The sequence below is a fragment of the Scyliorhinus canicula genome, chromosome 1 (assembly GCF_902713615.1).
Source record: "Scyliorhinus canicula chromosome 1, sScyCan1.1, whole genome shotgun sequence".
In the NCBI taxonomy this organism is placed as follows: domain Eukaryota; kingdom Metazoa; phylum Chordata; class Chondrichthyes; order Carcharhiniformes; family Scyliorhinidae; genus Scyliorhinus; species Scyliorhinus canicula.
In genome coordinates, this window is record NC_052146.1 from 45,388,039 (window position 1) to 45,405,644 (window position 17,606).

Here is a 17,606-nt window from a genome sequence, read left to right on the forward strand (position 1 = left end):
GCATCTACCCTGCCAAGCCCCCTTTAGTATCAATATTTTTGATAAACAATCATCAGGACGCTACTTGTTTTAACTTGTTTTCATATTTTAATGTTGCACCTTCAGTCTAGCTATTGGGGGCAATTCTCCGATATTGAAGCCAAGTGTTCGCGCCGTCGTGTTTCACGACGCCGCGAACAGGGCCCGAGCATGACCTATTCTGGCCCCCACGGGGCCAGCACGGAGCTGGAGCGGTTCATGCCGCTCCAGCCTCCTTACGCGGTGCCGAATGGGCGCCGTGCGAACTCGCGCATGCGCAGTTGGGGCGCACTATCCTGCGTATGCGCGGGGAACTTCTTAAGCATGCTGGCCTCGACCCAACATGGGGTTGTTCAGGGGCCGGCCGTGGCGGAAAGTAGGCCATGGGAGGGAGAGGCCGGCCCGCGGATTGGGCCCCGATTGCGGGCCAGACCCCTTCGGAGGCCCCTCCCTCGGTGAAGGAGCCCCCACCCCCCCAAGCCTTCGCGACTACCCGCCGGCAGCGACCAGGTGTGGATGGCGCCGGCGGGACTGCATTTTGTTTGCCATCCGGAACGGAGAATAGCTGCTCACTATTTGCTGCGATTCTCCGAGTGGCCTGGCGCGATTCTCGCGGCGCTGGTTTCTGGGGGGGGGGGAAGAGAGAATCGAGTGTGGGGGTTGGGGCGGCGTGGTGCGATTCGTGCGGCGCCCCGGCGATTTTCCCACCTGCCGGGTGTGGGGGGGGGGGGGGAGGGAGAATACCGCCCATTGTATTTTTTAGGAACTTTGTATAATTTGTTAGCATTAAATGTAATTTTATCTATTCCTGGCAGGATGTTCTTGTTTAACACATTCTGAAGGCTGGTAGTATTTCATTTAACACTTCTGTAAGCAACGGGAACCATAAAATATTTATTTTTACTTTCAGCCAGAGCAATAGGATCTACCCACCACCTATTCAACCAGGTTTTCTGGATCAAGCCAAGACTGTCTATGGTGGACGATTTCAAGAGAACAAGGTGGAGGATGTGAAGTCCTTTGCCAAAATTATTCCAGTATTCCTAGCACTCATTCCTTACTGGACAGTTTATTTCCAGGTTCGATGTCATTTGTATACTTTATGGACAGAATATTGAATTGTATGCACTGTACATTGTTTAAACATTCAAACTGTGTGATTGTCATAAGTCTGTTTTACATATTGAATTCTTCAATGCATCATATACAAGCAAGTTATAAACAGAATTAATAATCTTTTTGGAAGAGAGAGCATTGTGTGTAGCTAATACTGAAGTTTTCTTTGTCTTTGTTTTATAGATGCAAACCACATATGTTCTACAGAGTCTGCACCTACAGATCCCAACATTTTTTGACAGTCATAATAATAGCAACGTTAGCAATTCGTTTGCAAGCTGCAATCATCACATGGTAAGATCCAATTTAAAGCCAGTCCTGCCTCATGCTTTTTGAAAGAATGCATGTGTTTAGGATAATGGTTTTGAAAGCAGGCAATATCAAGTTTCAACAATGAGTGTCAGAAGGTAGTTAGAACATAGAACGATACAGCGCAGTACAGGCCCTTCGGCCCACGATGTTGCACCGACATGGGAAGTCAAAAACTAAAGGCCATCTAACCTACACTATGCCATTATCATCCATATGCTTATCCAATAAACTTTTAAATGCCCTCAATGTTGGCGAGTTCACTACTGTTGCAGGTAGGGCATTCCACGGCCTCACCACTCTTTGCGTAAAAAACCTACCTCTGACGTCTGTCCTATATCTATTACCCCTCAATTTAAGGCTATGTCCCCTCGTGTTAGCCACCTCCATCTGCGGGAGAAGGCTCTCACTGTCCACCCTATCTAACCCTCTGATCATTTTGTATGCCTCTATTAAGTCACCTCTTAACCTTCTCTCTAACGAAAACAACCTCAAGTCCATCAGCCTTTCCTCATGAGATTTTCCCTCCATACCAGGCAACATCCTGGTAAATCTCCTCTGCACCCGTTCCAAAGCTTCCACGTCCTTCCTATAATGAGGCGACCAGAACTGTACGCAATACTCCAAATGCGGCCGTACCAGAGTTTTGTACAGCTGCAACATGACCTCATGGCTCCGGAACTCAATCCCTCTACCAATAAAGGCCAACACACCATAGGCCTTCTTCACAACCCTATCAACCTGGGTGGCAACTTTCAGGGATCTATGTACATGGACACCGAGATCCCTCTGCTCATCCACACTGCTAAGAATTTTACCATTAGCCAAATATTCCGCATTCCTGTTATTCTTTCCAAAGTGAATCACCTCACACTTCTCTACATTAAACTCCATTTGCCACCTCTCAGCCCAGCTCTGCAGCTTATCTATGTCCCTCTGTAACCTGCATCATCCTTCCACACTGTCTACAACTCCACCGACTTTAGTGTCGTCTGCAAATTTACTCGCCCAACCTTCTGTGCCCTCCTCTAGGTCATTTATAAAAATGACAAACAGCAATGGCCCCAGAACAGATCCTTGTGGTACGCCACTCGTAACTGAACTCCATTCTGAACATTTCCCATCATCCACCACCCTCTGTCTTCTTTCAACTAGCCAATTTCTGATCCACATCTCTAAATCACCCTCAATCCCCAGCCTCCGTATTTTCTGCAATAGCCGACCGTGGGGAACCTTATCAAACGCTTTACTGAAATCCATATACACCACATCAACTGCTCTACCCTCGTCTACCTGTTCAGTCACCTTCTCAAAGAACTCGATAAAGTTTGTGAGGCACGACCTACCCTTCACAAAACCATGCTGACTATCCCTAATCATATTATTCCTATCTAGATGATTATAAATCGTATCTCTTATAATCCTCTCCAAGACTTTACCCACAACAGACGTGAGGCTCACCGGCCTATAGTTACCGGGGTTATCTCTACTCCCCTTCTTGAACAAAGGGACCACATTTGCTATCCTCCAGTCCTCTGGCACTATTCCTGTAGCCAATGATGACATAAAAATCAAAGCCAAAGGCTCAGCAATCTCTTCCCTGGCTTCCCAGAGAATCCTAGGATAAATCCCATCAGGCCCCGGGGACTTATCTATTTTCACCTTGTCCAGAATTGCCAACACTTCTTCCCTACGCACCTCAATGCCATCTATTCTAATAGCCTGGGTCTCAGCATTCTCCTCCACAACATTATCTTTTTCCTGAGTGAATACTGACGAAAAGTATTCATTTAGTATCTCGCTTATCTCCTCAGCCTCCACACACAACTTCCCACCACTGTCCTTGACTGGCCCTACTCTTACTCTAGTCATTCTTTTATTCCTGACATACCTATAGAAAGCTTTTGGGTTTTCCTTGATCCTACCTGCCAAAGACTTCTCATGTCCCCTCCTTGCTCGTCTTAGCTCTCTCTTTAGATCCTTCCTCGCTTCCTTGTAACTATCAAGCGCCCCAACTGAAACTTCACGCCTCATCTTCACATAGGCCCAGATCTAACACCTGGCCTGGTTCATTACCCAAAACCAAATCCAATGTGGCCTCGCCTCTTGTTGGCCTGTCAACATATTGTGTCAGGAAACCCTCCTGCACACATTGTACAAAGAACGACCCATCTAATGTACTCGAACTATATCTTTTCCAGTCAATATTTGGAAAGTTAAAGTCTCCCATAACAACTACCCTGTTACTTTCGCTCTTTTCCAGAATCATCTTCGCCATCCTTTCCTCTGCAGCCCTAGAACTATTAGGTGGCCTATAGAAAACTCCCAACAGGGTGACCTCCTTTCCTGTTTCTAACCTCAGCCCATATTACCTCGGAAGAAGAGTCCTCATCTAGCATCCTTTCCGCCACCGTAATACTGTCCTTGACAAGCAGCGCCACACCTCCCCCTCTTTTGCCCCCTTCTCTGAGCTTACTAAGACACCTAAACCCCGGAACCTGCAACAACCATTCCTGTCCCTGCTCTATCCATGTCTCTGAAATGGCCACAACATCGAAGTCCCAGGTACCAACCCATGCTGCCAGTTCCCCTACCTTATTTCGTATACTCCTGGCATTGAAGTAGAGACACTTCAAACCACCTACCTGAACACTGGCACCCTCCTGCGAAGTCAAATCTGTGCTCCTGACCTCTCTACTCTCAATCTCCCGCACCCCAAAACTACAATCCAGGTTCCCATGCCCCTGCTGAATTAGTTTAAACCCCCCCCAAAGAGCACTAACAAATCTCCCCCCAGGATATTGGTGCCCCTCGGGTTCAGATGTAGACCATCCTGTCTATAGAGGTCCCACCTTCCCCAGAAAGAGCCCCAGTTATCCAGAAATCTGAATCCCTCCCGCCTGCACCATCCCTGTAGCCACGTGTTTAATTGCTCTCTCCCTATTCCTCATCTCACTATCACGTGGCACGGGCAACAACCCAGAGATAACAACTGTTTGTTCTCGCTCTGAGCTTCCATCCTAGCTCCCTAAAGGCCTGCCTGACATCCTTGTCCCCTTTCCTACCTATGTCGTTAGTGCCAATGTGGACTACGACTTGGGGCTGCTCCCCCTCCCCCTTAAGGACCCGGAAAAACACGATCCGAGACATCACGTACCCTTGCACCTGGGAGGCAACATACCAAACGTGAGTCTCTCTCGCTCCCACAAAATCTCCTATCTGTGCCCCTGACTATTGAGTCCCCAATTACTAATGTTCTACTCCTTTCCCCCCTTCCCTTCTGAGCAACAGGGACAGACTCCGTGCCAGAGGCCCGTACCCCATGGCTTACCCCTGGTAAGTCGTCCCCCCCACAAGTATCCAAAACGGTATACTTGTTACTCAGGGGAACGACCGCAGGGGGTCCCTGCACTGACTGCTTCTTCCCAGTCCCTCTTACAGTTACCCATCTATCTCCAGTCTTTGGTGTAACTACTTCCCTGAAGCTCCTATCTATGACCCCGTCTGCCTCCCGAATGATCCGAAGTTCATCCAGCTCAAGCTCCAGGTCCCTAACACAGTTTTTGAGGAGCTGGAGTTGGGTGCACTTCCCACAGATGAAATCAGCAGGGACACTGACTGTGTTCCTCACCTCAAACATTCTGCAGGAGCGGCATTGTACTGCCTTCCCTGACATCACCTCTAGATTTAAAAAAAAACAAGAAAAATAAAAATAAAGGAAGAGCTTACCTGATATTCCCTCAAACCCTGCTCCAGCTGAAAGGTAAGCAAATTTAACGGCACTCACTCACCTTCACGACAGGCCCCTGCTCCCGCTTCCCAACGACCGAGGGGGGGGGGGGGTGAGGTTTGGTTAGAGGAGAAGGTAGGGTGGGAAACACTGACAAAGTGTTTTGGGTTTAACTGTCACTTGACAACAGCCCCTCCACAAACCACCTTCAAATTAGGCAGACCGCACTGCACGTATGCAAATTTCCCCAGAACAGCTGATCAGTAGCTCTGCTGCCCTCTGCTGGATGCTTGCCTTCACTTAAACTCCTTGGGTCTCCTTCGCAGATACACCTTCAAATTAGGCTGACCGCACTGCACGTATGCAAATTTCCCCAGAACAGCTGATCAGTAGCTCTGCTCTGCTGCCCTCTGCTTCCATATATCATCATTTCCAATAGTGTGTTAATGTACAACTGGGACTGGTGCTGCTTGCATTTGGACAGGTGTCCAAAAGAGTCCTTGTATCATACATCTCCAAATTCTGGGACACTTAGACACATAGAACAGTACAGCACAGAACAGGCCCTTCGGCCCTCAATGTTGTGCCGAGCCATGATCACCCTACTCAAACCCACGTATCCACCCTATACCCGTAACCCAACAACCCCCCCCCCCCTTAACCTTACTCTTATTAGGACACTTCGGGCAATTTAGCATGGCCAATCCACCTAACCCGCACATCTTTGGACTGTAGGAGGAAACCGGAGCACCCGGAGGAAACCCACGCACACAGGGGGAGGACGTGCAGACTCCACACAGACAGTGACCCAGCCGGGAATCGAACCTGGGACCCTGGAGCTGTGAAGCATTTATGCTAACTACCATGCTACCCTGCTGCCCCTTAATAATAATAATAATAATAATCATATAATAATATAATAATATTAATAATAATAATCGCTTATTGTCACAAGTAGGCTTCAATGAAGTTACTGTGAAAAGCCCCTAGTCGCCACATTCCGGCACCTGTTCGGGGAGGCCGGGAATTGAACCCGCGCTGCTGGCATTGTTCTGCTTTACCAGCCAGCTGTTTAGCCCACTGTGCTAAACCAGGAACCCGAGGACAGCATAAGAAGCAAAGAAATAATGTTGTTCGTCTCAGGTAGGCTTAGTCCTGTCCCAAGAGAGGGAGGAATGAATGTGAAAACTGCACGTTGATGTGTGGTTTAGAGAATTTCTTTTTAAAACATTTATGATATTTTTATGTTGCGGTGTAAGTTTCATTGCTGATATATGTAATGCAGTATGTCAACAATCGTCCGAAATAGTGTCTAGTTTTCATCCTCTCGTGATGGTCATATCGAGGCCCTGGAAAAGACTTCAAAGTGGGTCAGTAGAACAATCCTACTTTAAATCCCCCTCAGTTATCATAATAGGCGTAAAGAATTGGGTCTTATTTTTCATCAGGAAATGTTAGACTTTGGATTGATATTGAAATATTGAAAATGACTGGCTCTGTGTGGACAGGCTGTTTGAACTAGTTAGTTGAAGGAAAACAAGGGATCATGGACGTAAGCTATATAGGCTTAAACTTCAGGTGATTTCCCTTACACAGAGGGTTATTGTGTACAACAAGTTGCCAGCGTATGTCATGAGCATAGACTCTCTGCAACAGTTTCAAAAGGAACTAAATGATTTTCTTGATGTTGCTATATATAAAAGATATACTTGATGTTTGGATATGCACCGCATGTTTGGATATGCACCGCATGGTCATTGTGAAGTTCTGAACAGATTTTGATTGCCTTGAGGAGTTTCCCACATGTTGCTTCTCTGAATTGGTTTAAGATTGTTTTTATTTGGGTGGTACGCGGCGCAGTCGTTAGCACTGGGACTACGGCGCTGAGGACCTGGGTTCGAATCCTGACCCTGGGTCACTGTCCGAGTGGAGTTTGCACATTCTCCCCGTGTTTGTGTGCGTTTCACCCCCACAACCCAAAAATGTGCTGGTTAGGTGGATTGGCCATGCTAAATTGCCCCTTAATTGGGAAAAAAAATTGGGTATTCTAAATTTATTTTAAAAAAGATTGTTTTTATTTGCGTTACCTCTTCCAGGGGATTGCATGACTGCCAGTGGGAGAGCACTGGGGGTCATGATGCATTGTAATTAGAGCAGACATGATAGACCAACCAATCCTTTCCTGTGTGCCTGTTTGTATGTAAATCAACATGACTTCCAGGATGACTGAGCGTTTGATTGTGGTGCTTTTTGATGTTTTAGTTGTAGCTTTTCCCTACTTGAATTAATTCCTATCATTCAGTTCAGGGCTCCTTTAATGCAATATTTAAGCCAGGATTTTGTTCCATCGAGCATTTTGTAATGGTGTATCTCTACCTGGGAAGATTTATAGATCAGTAATTGGTTGTTAATGGGAATATGTTAAAGGAGGGTATATGTTTACGAGACAAAAAAGCTTTAACTTCAGAATTAGGTAGCTGACCTTCCAATTGAGGTTATCTTTTCCTTACATTTTCTAAGGGCATTTGAGGAAATGGAACATCGTTGCTTAATATGGGCTGTCAGGACCCTTGCTTAACAATCTTGTGCAGTTTAAAATTTTAAAGTTCTGTTCAAGTGGTTTAACATTTCAGCTTATAAAATCAGGTGTTTTCATCTAAGCTGTAGAAAGCTGTACATATTTCTTCATCCGTTACATACTTATGCTACAGTTGACATTGACTTGTGGACATTTGGGCTTTACCACAAAATAAACCCGCGATAAGTGCCTCTTTGGAATAAGTTTAAGTTTACCAAACAAAGCACCTTCACAGTCTGTGATGTTCTGTGAAAACACATCAAAAACAAAGGCCGTTAAACTTAACTAGGTAATGTATTCACCAAGGCTTGGTGACATTCTGTAAACTTTGATATATAAATGGTACACCAAGGAAAATATGATTTGTAAGTGCCAATGTCTTCTTTCTAAAACCTGCAAAATGAGTGCGAACACACATTGCATTCAGTTAAGGATCTTGGTGTTCTGCTCTATTATGAGAACCAGGCTTGCATAACTATACTTCTCCAATTTGACTAACAAAACATGGTGACAATTATTGCTACTTTCTCTTCCCATTTTTCCAGCTCTCCTGAAAGAGCTGGTATGCATAGTTCTCTTAATTTTAATGGAGGATTCTTTTTTTAATGTACACAGTTTTCTAATCACTAGTGCATTATCTGTCATCTGATCCAGCAAAATCTAATGTAACGTAATAAAATCTGGGTTTACTCATTCATAATATAGATGGGACTGAGTTTAACAGCTTTAATGCCATATATGTAAATGAGATTTCTGGGGAGTAGATAATTAGATACAGCCTTAGAAAATGATGTAGTTCATGGGAGGAGCCAGGGGCTGAAGCAGTCCGATTTGAGTTTTCAGTTTTGAGTTCAGTTAAAGATTTGATTGTGGACAGACCAGCAGCTGCTCTCAAAACAGTGAGTTGCAGAATAGGAACAGTTTCTGAAAGGCTGGTAGGTTAAACAGTGCTCTGAGACGATCAAGAATCTGCAAGCTGTTTCCTGACTGAATTTCTCTCTCTCTCTCTCTAATCAACCTTTTAAAAGGATCTCTGTTATGCAAGTATTCTGAGGTCTGCTAACTGCATTTAAAAGTGGATTTTACCCAGGTGGGTTTTGCTTGAGTGGAGGTAAAATATAGCAGTTGGGATTTATTTCGTTGTATTGCTGATTGTTTAATTGTAATCTGTTTTCCTGTATGAGGTTAAAGTTATTTTGATCCTGTATTATTAATAAAGTTTGTTTTAACATGCCATATCCCTCTTTGTGCATGGAATCACTCAGAGTGAGGTATCTCTTCCTCACAGTCTTACACATGAATAAAATATTAGGGTTTCTGCCCGATATCCTAGCAAATGTTGAGGTTTGGTCCAGGAACGTAATAGTTATTTTGAGAAAGTTCTTTGTATGTGTAATCATATACACTATTACAGAACAGAGATTATGATAGTTGAGCCAGATTGATTCTGTGGAGAGTAAAGAAAGGAGAAACCTCGATACATAGCAGCTATTGGTTGTTTTCTACTTTGACCAGCGTTGAGTAAAATAGCTACTATAAAAATCTTCTGCCCTTGATGCATTAATCATTTTTATTTTGTTGTTAGTAGGTTTCGGTAGCCCAAATACATTAAGATCTAGTGTAGGTATTCTCCCGTCTCAAGTTGAGGAAGATCACATGAGACTGCAATTAAACTCAGTAAGATGAAATAAAATAATAGAGAGTTTTCTATTAAATACCTGGGGAGGATGTTTTTTGCCTTGGTAGCTGTTCAGGCTCAAACGGCCTATACAACATAGCAGGCAAAGGCTCACCCACAGGAACATAGTGTCAAACAATCTACTGGAATGATAGAAAATAGTGAACCCATCCCTCCCCGTCCAAAATAATCTCCGTAGAAGTTCAACAGTAACTTTCACAGGAATTCATGCAAAATCTTACTTTTTATTCAGCAAGCAACATTACCTACAAAGGCCTGGCACACCTCACTGGGTGCTCTTCCTTTCTGTCAGCCCCATACTGGCTGAACATTTATATCAGTGCCACTAAGCTCCCCGCCCATAATGGGGAAGCTTGCAGCATCAATCAGCACAGTGAAACCATCATCCCCAGCTGGATGTGTCCCATGCAAGTTATTACATTTACTATGTTCAAAGAGTAGTTACGCAGTTACAACATATTAAGTACATGACAAATGGTACTTAAATGGCAAGATTTCAATTTTTTTACATGTACTTTGTCTATATGCCAAATGGTTATAAATTATATATGTGAATCTGAAAGTAAACACGAGCAACTGTTCATATAATCATAAAAATTCTGGAAGGACTGTGGCATCCCCTGTGTTTCGAGGGAGAATCTGATAAAAGTCCTGAAATTAAATACATTTTAAACAAAATCTCTTAGTAACACCAAATTTTGGCTCAGAGTTACAGAAAGGAATGAAAGTTGCAGAATAATTACTATTTTGATCCCTGCAATCAATCTGCATGCATACCAACCAGATGGGGACCATCTATCTGCCTGTGTGACGCTGAGTATAAAATGATTTAATGAATCCCCCTCAAATACACTTTTTGGAAAAGAAATGTAGTTCTGTGCTTTTAACAATGAAGGAAACATGAGGAATTTGGAAACAAAGTAATAAAGTTTTAACCAACAACTTTGCATGTTGTTTCAAACAGGGAGGCATAACTAATTTGCATCTTAAGTATTACAAATTGGATAAATGTAAACTTTATTCCATGTAGTTTTTTTTTCTTCGCTAAACATTTTCAAAATAATGTACACATTTTGATACCATATTTAGTACCAATAGGCTGACCTCAATTAAATTGCTTTTGTAGATCAGTACTTATTTTAACCACACCATACTTTTTGGAAAAGTATGTTTTTTCTCTGAAAGCTGTTGTCCAATGTTCCAGTCTGTATTTGTTCAATACTAAAGTCGGTATTCCAAGTATCCCAGGAATAGGGATGGAAGGCTTTATTTTTGTATCACCACATTGATTCCTTCCCTCTATAGACCTTTTTGATTATAGATAAAATGTCTTCAGTCTATTATCTGGAAATTCATTTTTTTCTGCATGTATAAATAAGAAACAAAATTAACAATTTCCATTACTTACTGAGTTAAATTACCCATTTGTTTAATGGGAAATACCTTGCATATATTGCAGGAATAACATATTTTGTATATCTTGTATGTATTTATTGCATTTTAGCTTTTGCTTTGCAGTTTATTTATGCACCTATTCGGTTATTGGTAGTTGGGACGGAGAAGGACTACAAGGGTCTTCCAGAATTAAGGGATTGATGTACAAGGAAAAATTAGTTAACCGTGTTTTTCTTAAAGAGGAGACAGACACAGCAAGCATATGTTAAGTGTTAAAAATTAGGATTGGTTTGGATAAGCTGGATCTAAGTAAACTTTGCTGCTGTGTACACACTTAAAGCAGAAGGGTGGTTAGGTATGCAGTGCACGTGGTGGGAGAAGAAACCTTAATGAACTTAAAGAAAGGAACTTATCAACAAACAGAATTCCGGTTTCTTGGAAATGCTACAAGAGAATACTGGTGGTTAAGTGAGCTAGACGAGATGAAGGTCATCTGCTTGAAGCTTGAACTATGCTACTTAATAGAACACAAAAAAAACTACAAGTGTTAAAAGTGTTCAATATTCAATGCTCTCATTAAAGGTCCTTCGTGTAGAATTCTGAAAATTGTAAAGCCTCAACTCCTGCAGATGTGGTAGCGTCCTGGTAGCAAGTGAGGAAAATCTGTGTGACTATTAAAAACATACTTCCCTTTCATGTTACATTTCATTCTCTGTTCCTTACTGTACCACATTAGGCACCTGGCCTCTTTTCTTCCTGTTTTAGAAATTAATGCTTCCGATTCTGATTTTCAATTACACGAGCAACATTAGATTTGCAGCTCAGTGAATTCATCCTCTACTTGTGATGCTGGATAATTTCGTGTTCAGGTTCATTGGAGAGATTTTAATGATTCCAAATTTTGTGGCTCTTCGTTCTTCTTGGTGGCATGAAAAATTCTATATAATTGGGGTAGATAATCAGTACTCTCTCCAAATGCCCACTCGAAATGCACATATTGGCAGGTTTTCAGACCTAAGCTTGGTCCTACTCTTGATGTCTGCAATCAAAGCTTCCAGTAGAAGTTACCAGATAGTAATCTGGAGTTGACGTCCTCATGGCAAACTTAATTCTACAACCGATTTTACCGCCATGGAGGAATGGGTTAGCTGGCACATTTGAAAACTTGAAACAAAGACTTTCCTAGTCTGCATGACTCTGTTCCATTATTGCATTCACAGAATCAGTCTTCAGAGTCCGTTTATATTTCATAGAAGAAATATACTACTGTGGTGTAGAAAATTACAGTGCACTTGCTAGTTAAACATGGGTTGCTGAGTTAAGACTATTATCTACTTGAAAATTCAATTCTAATTTAAGAAAGGCAATCCATAATGACCCAAATGGTTGTTCCATGGGAATTCAATCCATAATGACCCAGGTGGTTGTTCCGTGGGAATTGGCTGGGAAGTTTGGACTTCTGATGGGGGAATTCCTTTGCATCTGGAACTTTCAAACTCGTGAATTCAAGTTTGAGAATTTGGATGATTCCAAATAACTTAGCAGAATAGTTATGCAGGAAGAGTTAAGAACATGAGTAGGAGTAGGCTTTTCAGCACTTCAAGCCCATTCCGCCATTCAATCATGGCTGATCTTCTACTTTGACACCATTTTTCTGCACTATTTCAGCATCCCTTGATGTTTTATCTGTAGAAAGTAATCAACCTCAGTCTTGAACTTGTGCAACGATTGAACCTCCCCAGACCTCTAGGGTAGAAAATTCCAAAGATTCACCCCCATTAAGTTAAGAAATTCCACCTCATCTCAGCCCGAATAAACCTGCCCCTTATTCTGAGACTGTGTTCCCTGGTTCTAGACCACCCAGCCAGGGAAATTATCCTTCCTGTATCTAGCCAGTAAGAATTTTTATTTGAAGGAGATCACCTCTCATTCTTCTAACTCCTGAGAATAAAGGCCCAAGATTCCTTATAAGAATTCCCTCCATCCAAGGAATTAGTTTGGTGGATCTTTGCCCTTTCTATGGCCAAGTATACTTTTCCTTGGGTTATGAGACTGAACCCAATCTTGCAGGTGCAGCTTCACCAAGGATCTATGTTGCAGTAAGTCATCTTTAACTCGTATACTCTGTAATAAAGGCCAACGTACCATTTGCCTTAATTGCTTAATTAACTCCCCAGCCTCTTGCCATATTACAAAATATTCCGTAGTACTGTTTTTCCTACCAAACTGGATAACTTCACGTTTCTCCACATTGTATTCCATCTGCCAAATTTTTGTCCATTCGCTGAGTCTCTTTAAATCCCCTTGAAGCTTCTTTACATTTTTCTCACAACTCACATTTCCACCTAGTTATGTGTCATCTGCAAACTTGGAAAAACTACATTTAATCCCCACATCCACTTATGTTCTTAAAAGGTAGAAGGATTAAAACCAATTCAAAGTCCTGGGTAATTATACTATTGACCACCCAACTTCAGTGTTTTTGGAGCTCCACGCATCACATCTTGCCAACTCTAAAATGACCTTACTCTATTTCCTGTTAGCTAACCAATCTTCTATCTATAAGATCGACCGATCAAACCGCAGAAGGGGGGGAAAAAAACAAGCATAGCTAAGAAACTGGGAACATTTATGGAGCAGATGGGGGTGGTGGACCCGTGCAAATTCCTACACCCGGGAGAAAAGGAAGTCTCGTTCTTCTCACAGGTGCACGAAGTATACCCCCAAATCGACTTCTTTGCAGTGGGGAAATCGGTGCTTCCAGGAATCATAGGAACGGAATACTCCGCAACAGTCATCTCGATCACGCTCCACACTACGTGCATGCGAGGTTGAAGAAGGACCGCGCCCAGCGCCCCACATGGAGGCTGTACACGGACCTCCTGGCTGACAAGACCTTCCGCCAAATAACATCGCAGGCCATAGACGAATACATAAGTAACAACCGGAACGGAGAGGTCTCTCCCTCCGCATTCTGGGGGCACTGAAGGCTGTGATCAGAAAAGAAATTATAGCCTACAACGCGCGCGTAGTGATAGGGAAGAGAGGGAGGTTAGGCAACAGCTGATTGACTCCATCCTGGAGGTCGACAGAAAGTACGCTGAGGCCCTGACGGTAGAGCTGCTGACGGAAGGAAAAATCTGCAAATGAACTTTAACCTGCTATCCATGAGGAAAGCAGTGTACCAACTCCGCCAGACGCAGAGGACCTTCCACGAGGGATAAGGCTGGCTGCCTATTGGCTCAGACCCAACTGAATGTGTATCATATAGGCCTATTGCGCTGCTAAATGTGGATGTGAAAATACTCGTAAGTTCCTGGCTAAAGGCTGGAGAACTGTGTACCAGAAGTGGTCGCAGAAGACCAAACGGGCTTTGTCCAGGGTAGGCAACTCACTGTGTTTGATGGAGGAGGCCTCCTGCAAGGGATGACCCTTGGGGCCCTAGTCACGGCAGTATTCTCATCCCCCTCAATGAAATACACATCTAGCCCAGTGGTAGCGCCATATTGAAAATGTAGGACCAATTAAAACAACACTTTGAGCTGATCAAGATGTCCCCGTGACCCCATCTGCGCTGACCACAGATTCCTGCCAGCCATGCTCGACGTAACTTCTATGTAGGGTACAGACTAGCGACACTGAAAGAACTGACGGAGGAATGGGAATTGTTGACAGGAAAGGAAATGAAACAGCTGCAAATAAAGCACTTCCTCCGCAAAGCGACAGTAGGGTGCGCCGGAGACCACACTATTAGAGGACCTGATGAACACGGACAGTAAGAAGGAAGAACTTAGTGGGAAAATATACGGATAGCTACTGGACAGATCCCGAACGCCACGGATGAGACCAGATGGAAATGGGAGGATGAACTGGGGACAGAGTGGGGTGGAGACTCTGGAGCGAAGCACTGAGCAGGGTCAACTCCACCTCCCCCCTGCGCTAAGCTCATCCTCGTGCAGTTCAAAGTGGTGCACAGAGCACACCTGACCAGAACCCGAATGAGCAGGTTCTTCGCGGAGGTGGAGGACAAATTTGAATGGTGCCAGAGGGGCCCGGCCAACCATACCCACATGTTCTGGGCATGTCTCAAACTTGCTGTGTTCTGGACAGCCTTTTCTGAGGTGATGTCCAAGGTTGTGGGGGTGAGGGTGAAGTCATTGCCAAATGTGGCAATCTTCGGGGTATCCGAGCAGCCAGCGCTAGATATGGGGAAGAGGGCCGATGCCCTAGCTTTCGCTTCCCTAATCGCACGCCGGAGAATCCTGCTCGGCTGGCAACCAGCAGCACCACCCACAGCTGCAGACTGACTGGCAGACTTCTGGGAATTTTTCCACCTGGAGAAGATCAAATACTCATCCAAATGTTGGAGGAGGTTTTCCTTACTGCATGGGGGTAATCTGTCGGTCTGTTACAAAACCTGTTTGAGGCTAGCAACAGCCAGTAGAAAGGAAAAAGGGGGAGGATTAAAAAGGGAAAAGAAATAAGGACAAGATGGAACATCAGGGATGCACTACCCAGGGTGGGGAGAGGAGGCAGAGAGCCTGTGAGGGACGAAGTGAGACAAGACTAGGGGAGGGGGAAGGCAAACACCCCCACCCGAGCCACAAAAAGAACACGGCGGAAGCTGAGGGAGGGAAGAAAGAAAAAGGGGCGGGAAAACGAGGAGAAATGGGAGCACCCCTCGGATCAACCAGGCAGGACATCGGGAGGGGGGTGTTAGGGAAATGGAGGACATGCTGAACTAGGTGGCAAAGGAATGTAAAGAAAAGTAGGGTAAAGCCTTTTTTCTACGTTGCATAATTAAAATGAACGACATGTTCATAAGTTTGAAAAATGCCAATAAAAAGATTTAAATCAAAAAATCTATTCATAATATGTTGTCCCTTACTACACCATGAGCTCTTATTTTGCATAGTAACCTTTGATGTGGCACCTTGTCAAAATGCTTCCTGGAAAACTTCCTGAAACACATCTACAGGTTTACGTAAAAGTGAAAATCCAGAGTATGTCTGAAGACCTTCTGAATGAGGTAGTGAAAAGACATTGAATGACTTTCGAAACAGTCAGGGATTATCAGAAAATCTGAAATCAAATGACAGTGCAGGAAATACACAACAGCCTGTCAGCATGCAAAGAGGGAAAAGACAGGTCAACATCCCAAACCCCACCAGATCTTTGTGTTCTCATCTGCAATGCCAAAACATTGGCGTCCAACCCCACTTGCCCAAGATACTGATTGACCCGCTGTGTATCTTCAGCCCCAGTGTACAATAAATTTCAAGAGATAGCCAAGATTGGAAGTCACTGAAATCTTTATTCAGGCGAGGGGCTCGCATCTGGCATGGGAGAATTCTGGAACCCATTATTAGGAAATGGCAGCAGGACATTGTATAAATCAGGCAGAGTCAACATGATTTTGTAAAAGGGTAATCATGTTTGACGGATTTATTAGATTTCTTTTGAGGATGTAACGGCATGGTGACACGGTGGTTAGGGCAGCACAATGGTTAGTACTGCTGACTCACAGCACCAGGGACCGATGTTCAATTCCGGCCTTAGGTGACAGTGTGGAATTTGCACATTCTCTCCATGTCTGCGTGGGTTTCCTCCCACGGTCCAAAGATGTGGGGTTATGGGGATTGTTGCCCCTCCTGGGAAAGGGTCATAACTGACATGTCTCACAAACTGCTTGCACAAGTATCCTTGAATCAAGTTTATTTTATTCAGATCAAAAGTCTTTTTTAAAAAAATAAATAAATTTAGACTACTCAATTATTTTTTTTTCCAATTAAGGGGCAAGTTAGCATGACCAATCCACCTACCTTGCACATCTCTTTTGGGTTGTGGAGGCGAGACCCACGCAGACACAGGGAAAATGTGCAAACTCCACACAGACAGTGACCCGGGGCTGAGATCAAACATGGGCCCTCAGCATGTGATGCAGCAGTGCTAACTACTGTGCCACCGTGTTGCCCTCAGATCAAATGTGTCACACAGACACTTGTGCAGTTAATTATTATCACACAGACTAAAACTTAACCTTTAATAAAAACCCGTCACATGGACTTTAACACGTTAAGTGTCACGCGGACTTTAACTCACTAATCAAACAACACCCCAATTGGGACAGCTGGCCAGGCTTTCTGGAAGGATGCTTTACTGTTCGTCAGGTCATTGCTTCTGCAATGGTTATTCCCTGGGTTCTCGCTGAGTGCAGTTTTGGTCTGATTTGAAAAAAGCTATAATTGCATTAGAAACAGTTCCGAGAAGGTTCACTCATCTCATTCCTATGATGTAGGGCTTTTCTTGTGAAACAAGATTGAACATTTGAGCCGACACCCTTTGGAGTTTCAAAGAATTGAAATATAAAATTCTGTTGGGACTTGGGATACCATCAGGTTTTTCTCCTTTTGAGGAGGAGACCAAAACTAGGGGATTTAGTTTCATAATAAAGAAATTCTTTTAAGATGTCGATGATGAGAAATTATTTCTCTGCAGGCCGTTAGTATATGGAATTCACTTACACAAGCAATGGAAACTGGGTCAATGAATATTTTCGAAGCAGAGTTAAGTAAATTTCTGATGTCCAAGGGAGTCCAGGATTACCGGGAAGCGCAGACAGAAAGTGGAGTTGAGATCACAACTTGTTCAACCATGATCTTATTGAATGATATAGTAGGCTCAATGGCCCATCCTGCTACAAGTCTAATGTTCCGATTTTCAGGTTGGCAAACTAACTAGTGGGGTTCCATATGGACCAG

The 17,606-nt window shown here is 43.7% G+C and overlaps 1 protein-coding gene across 1 annotated transcript in view; it reads left to right on the plus strand.

Moving 5' to 3' along the window:
• slc15a4 (solute carrier family 15 member 4) overlaps nt 1-17,606 on the plus strand; it is a 122,665-nt gene that overhangs the window by 17,534 nt on the left and 87,525 nt on the right. The window contains exons 3-4 of the mRNA XM_038790263.1: nt 929-1,097; nt 1,318-1,428. Of these exons, the coding sequence (XP_038646191.1) occupies nt 929-1,097; nt 1,318-1,428 (280 nt within the window). The remainder of the gene's footprint in view (nt 1-928; nt 1,098-1,317; nt 1,429-17,606) is intronic.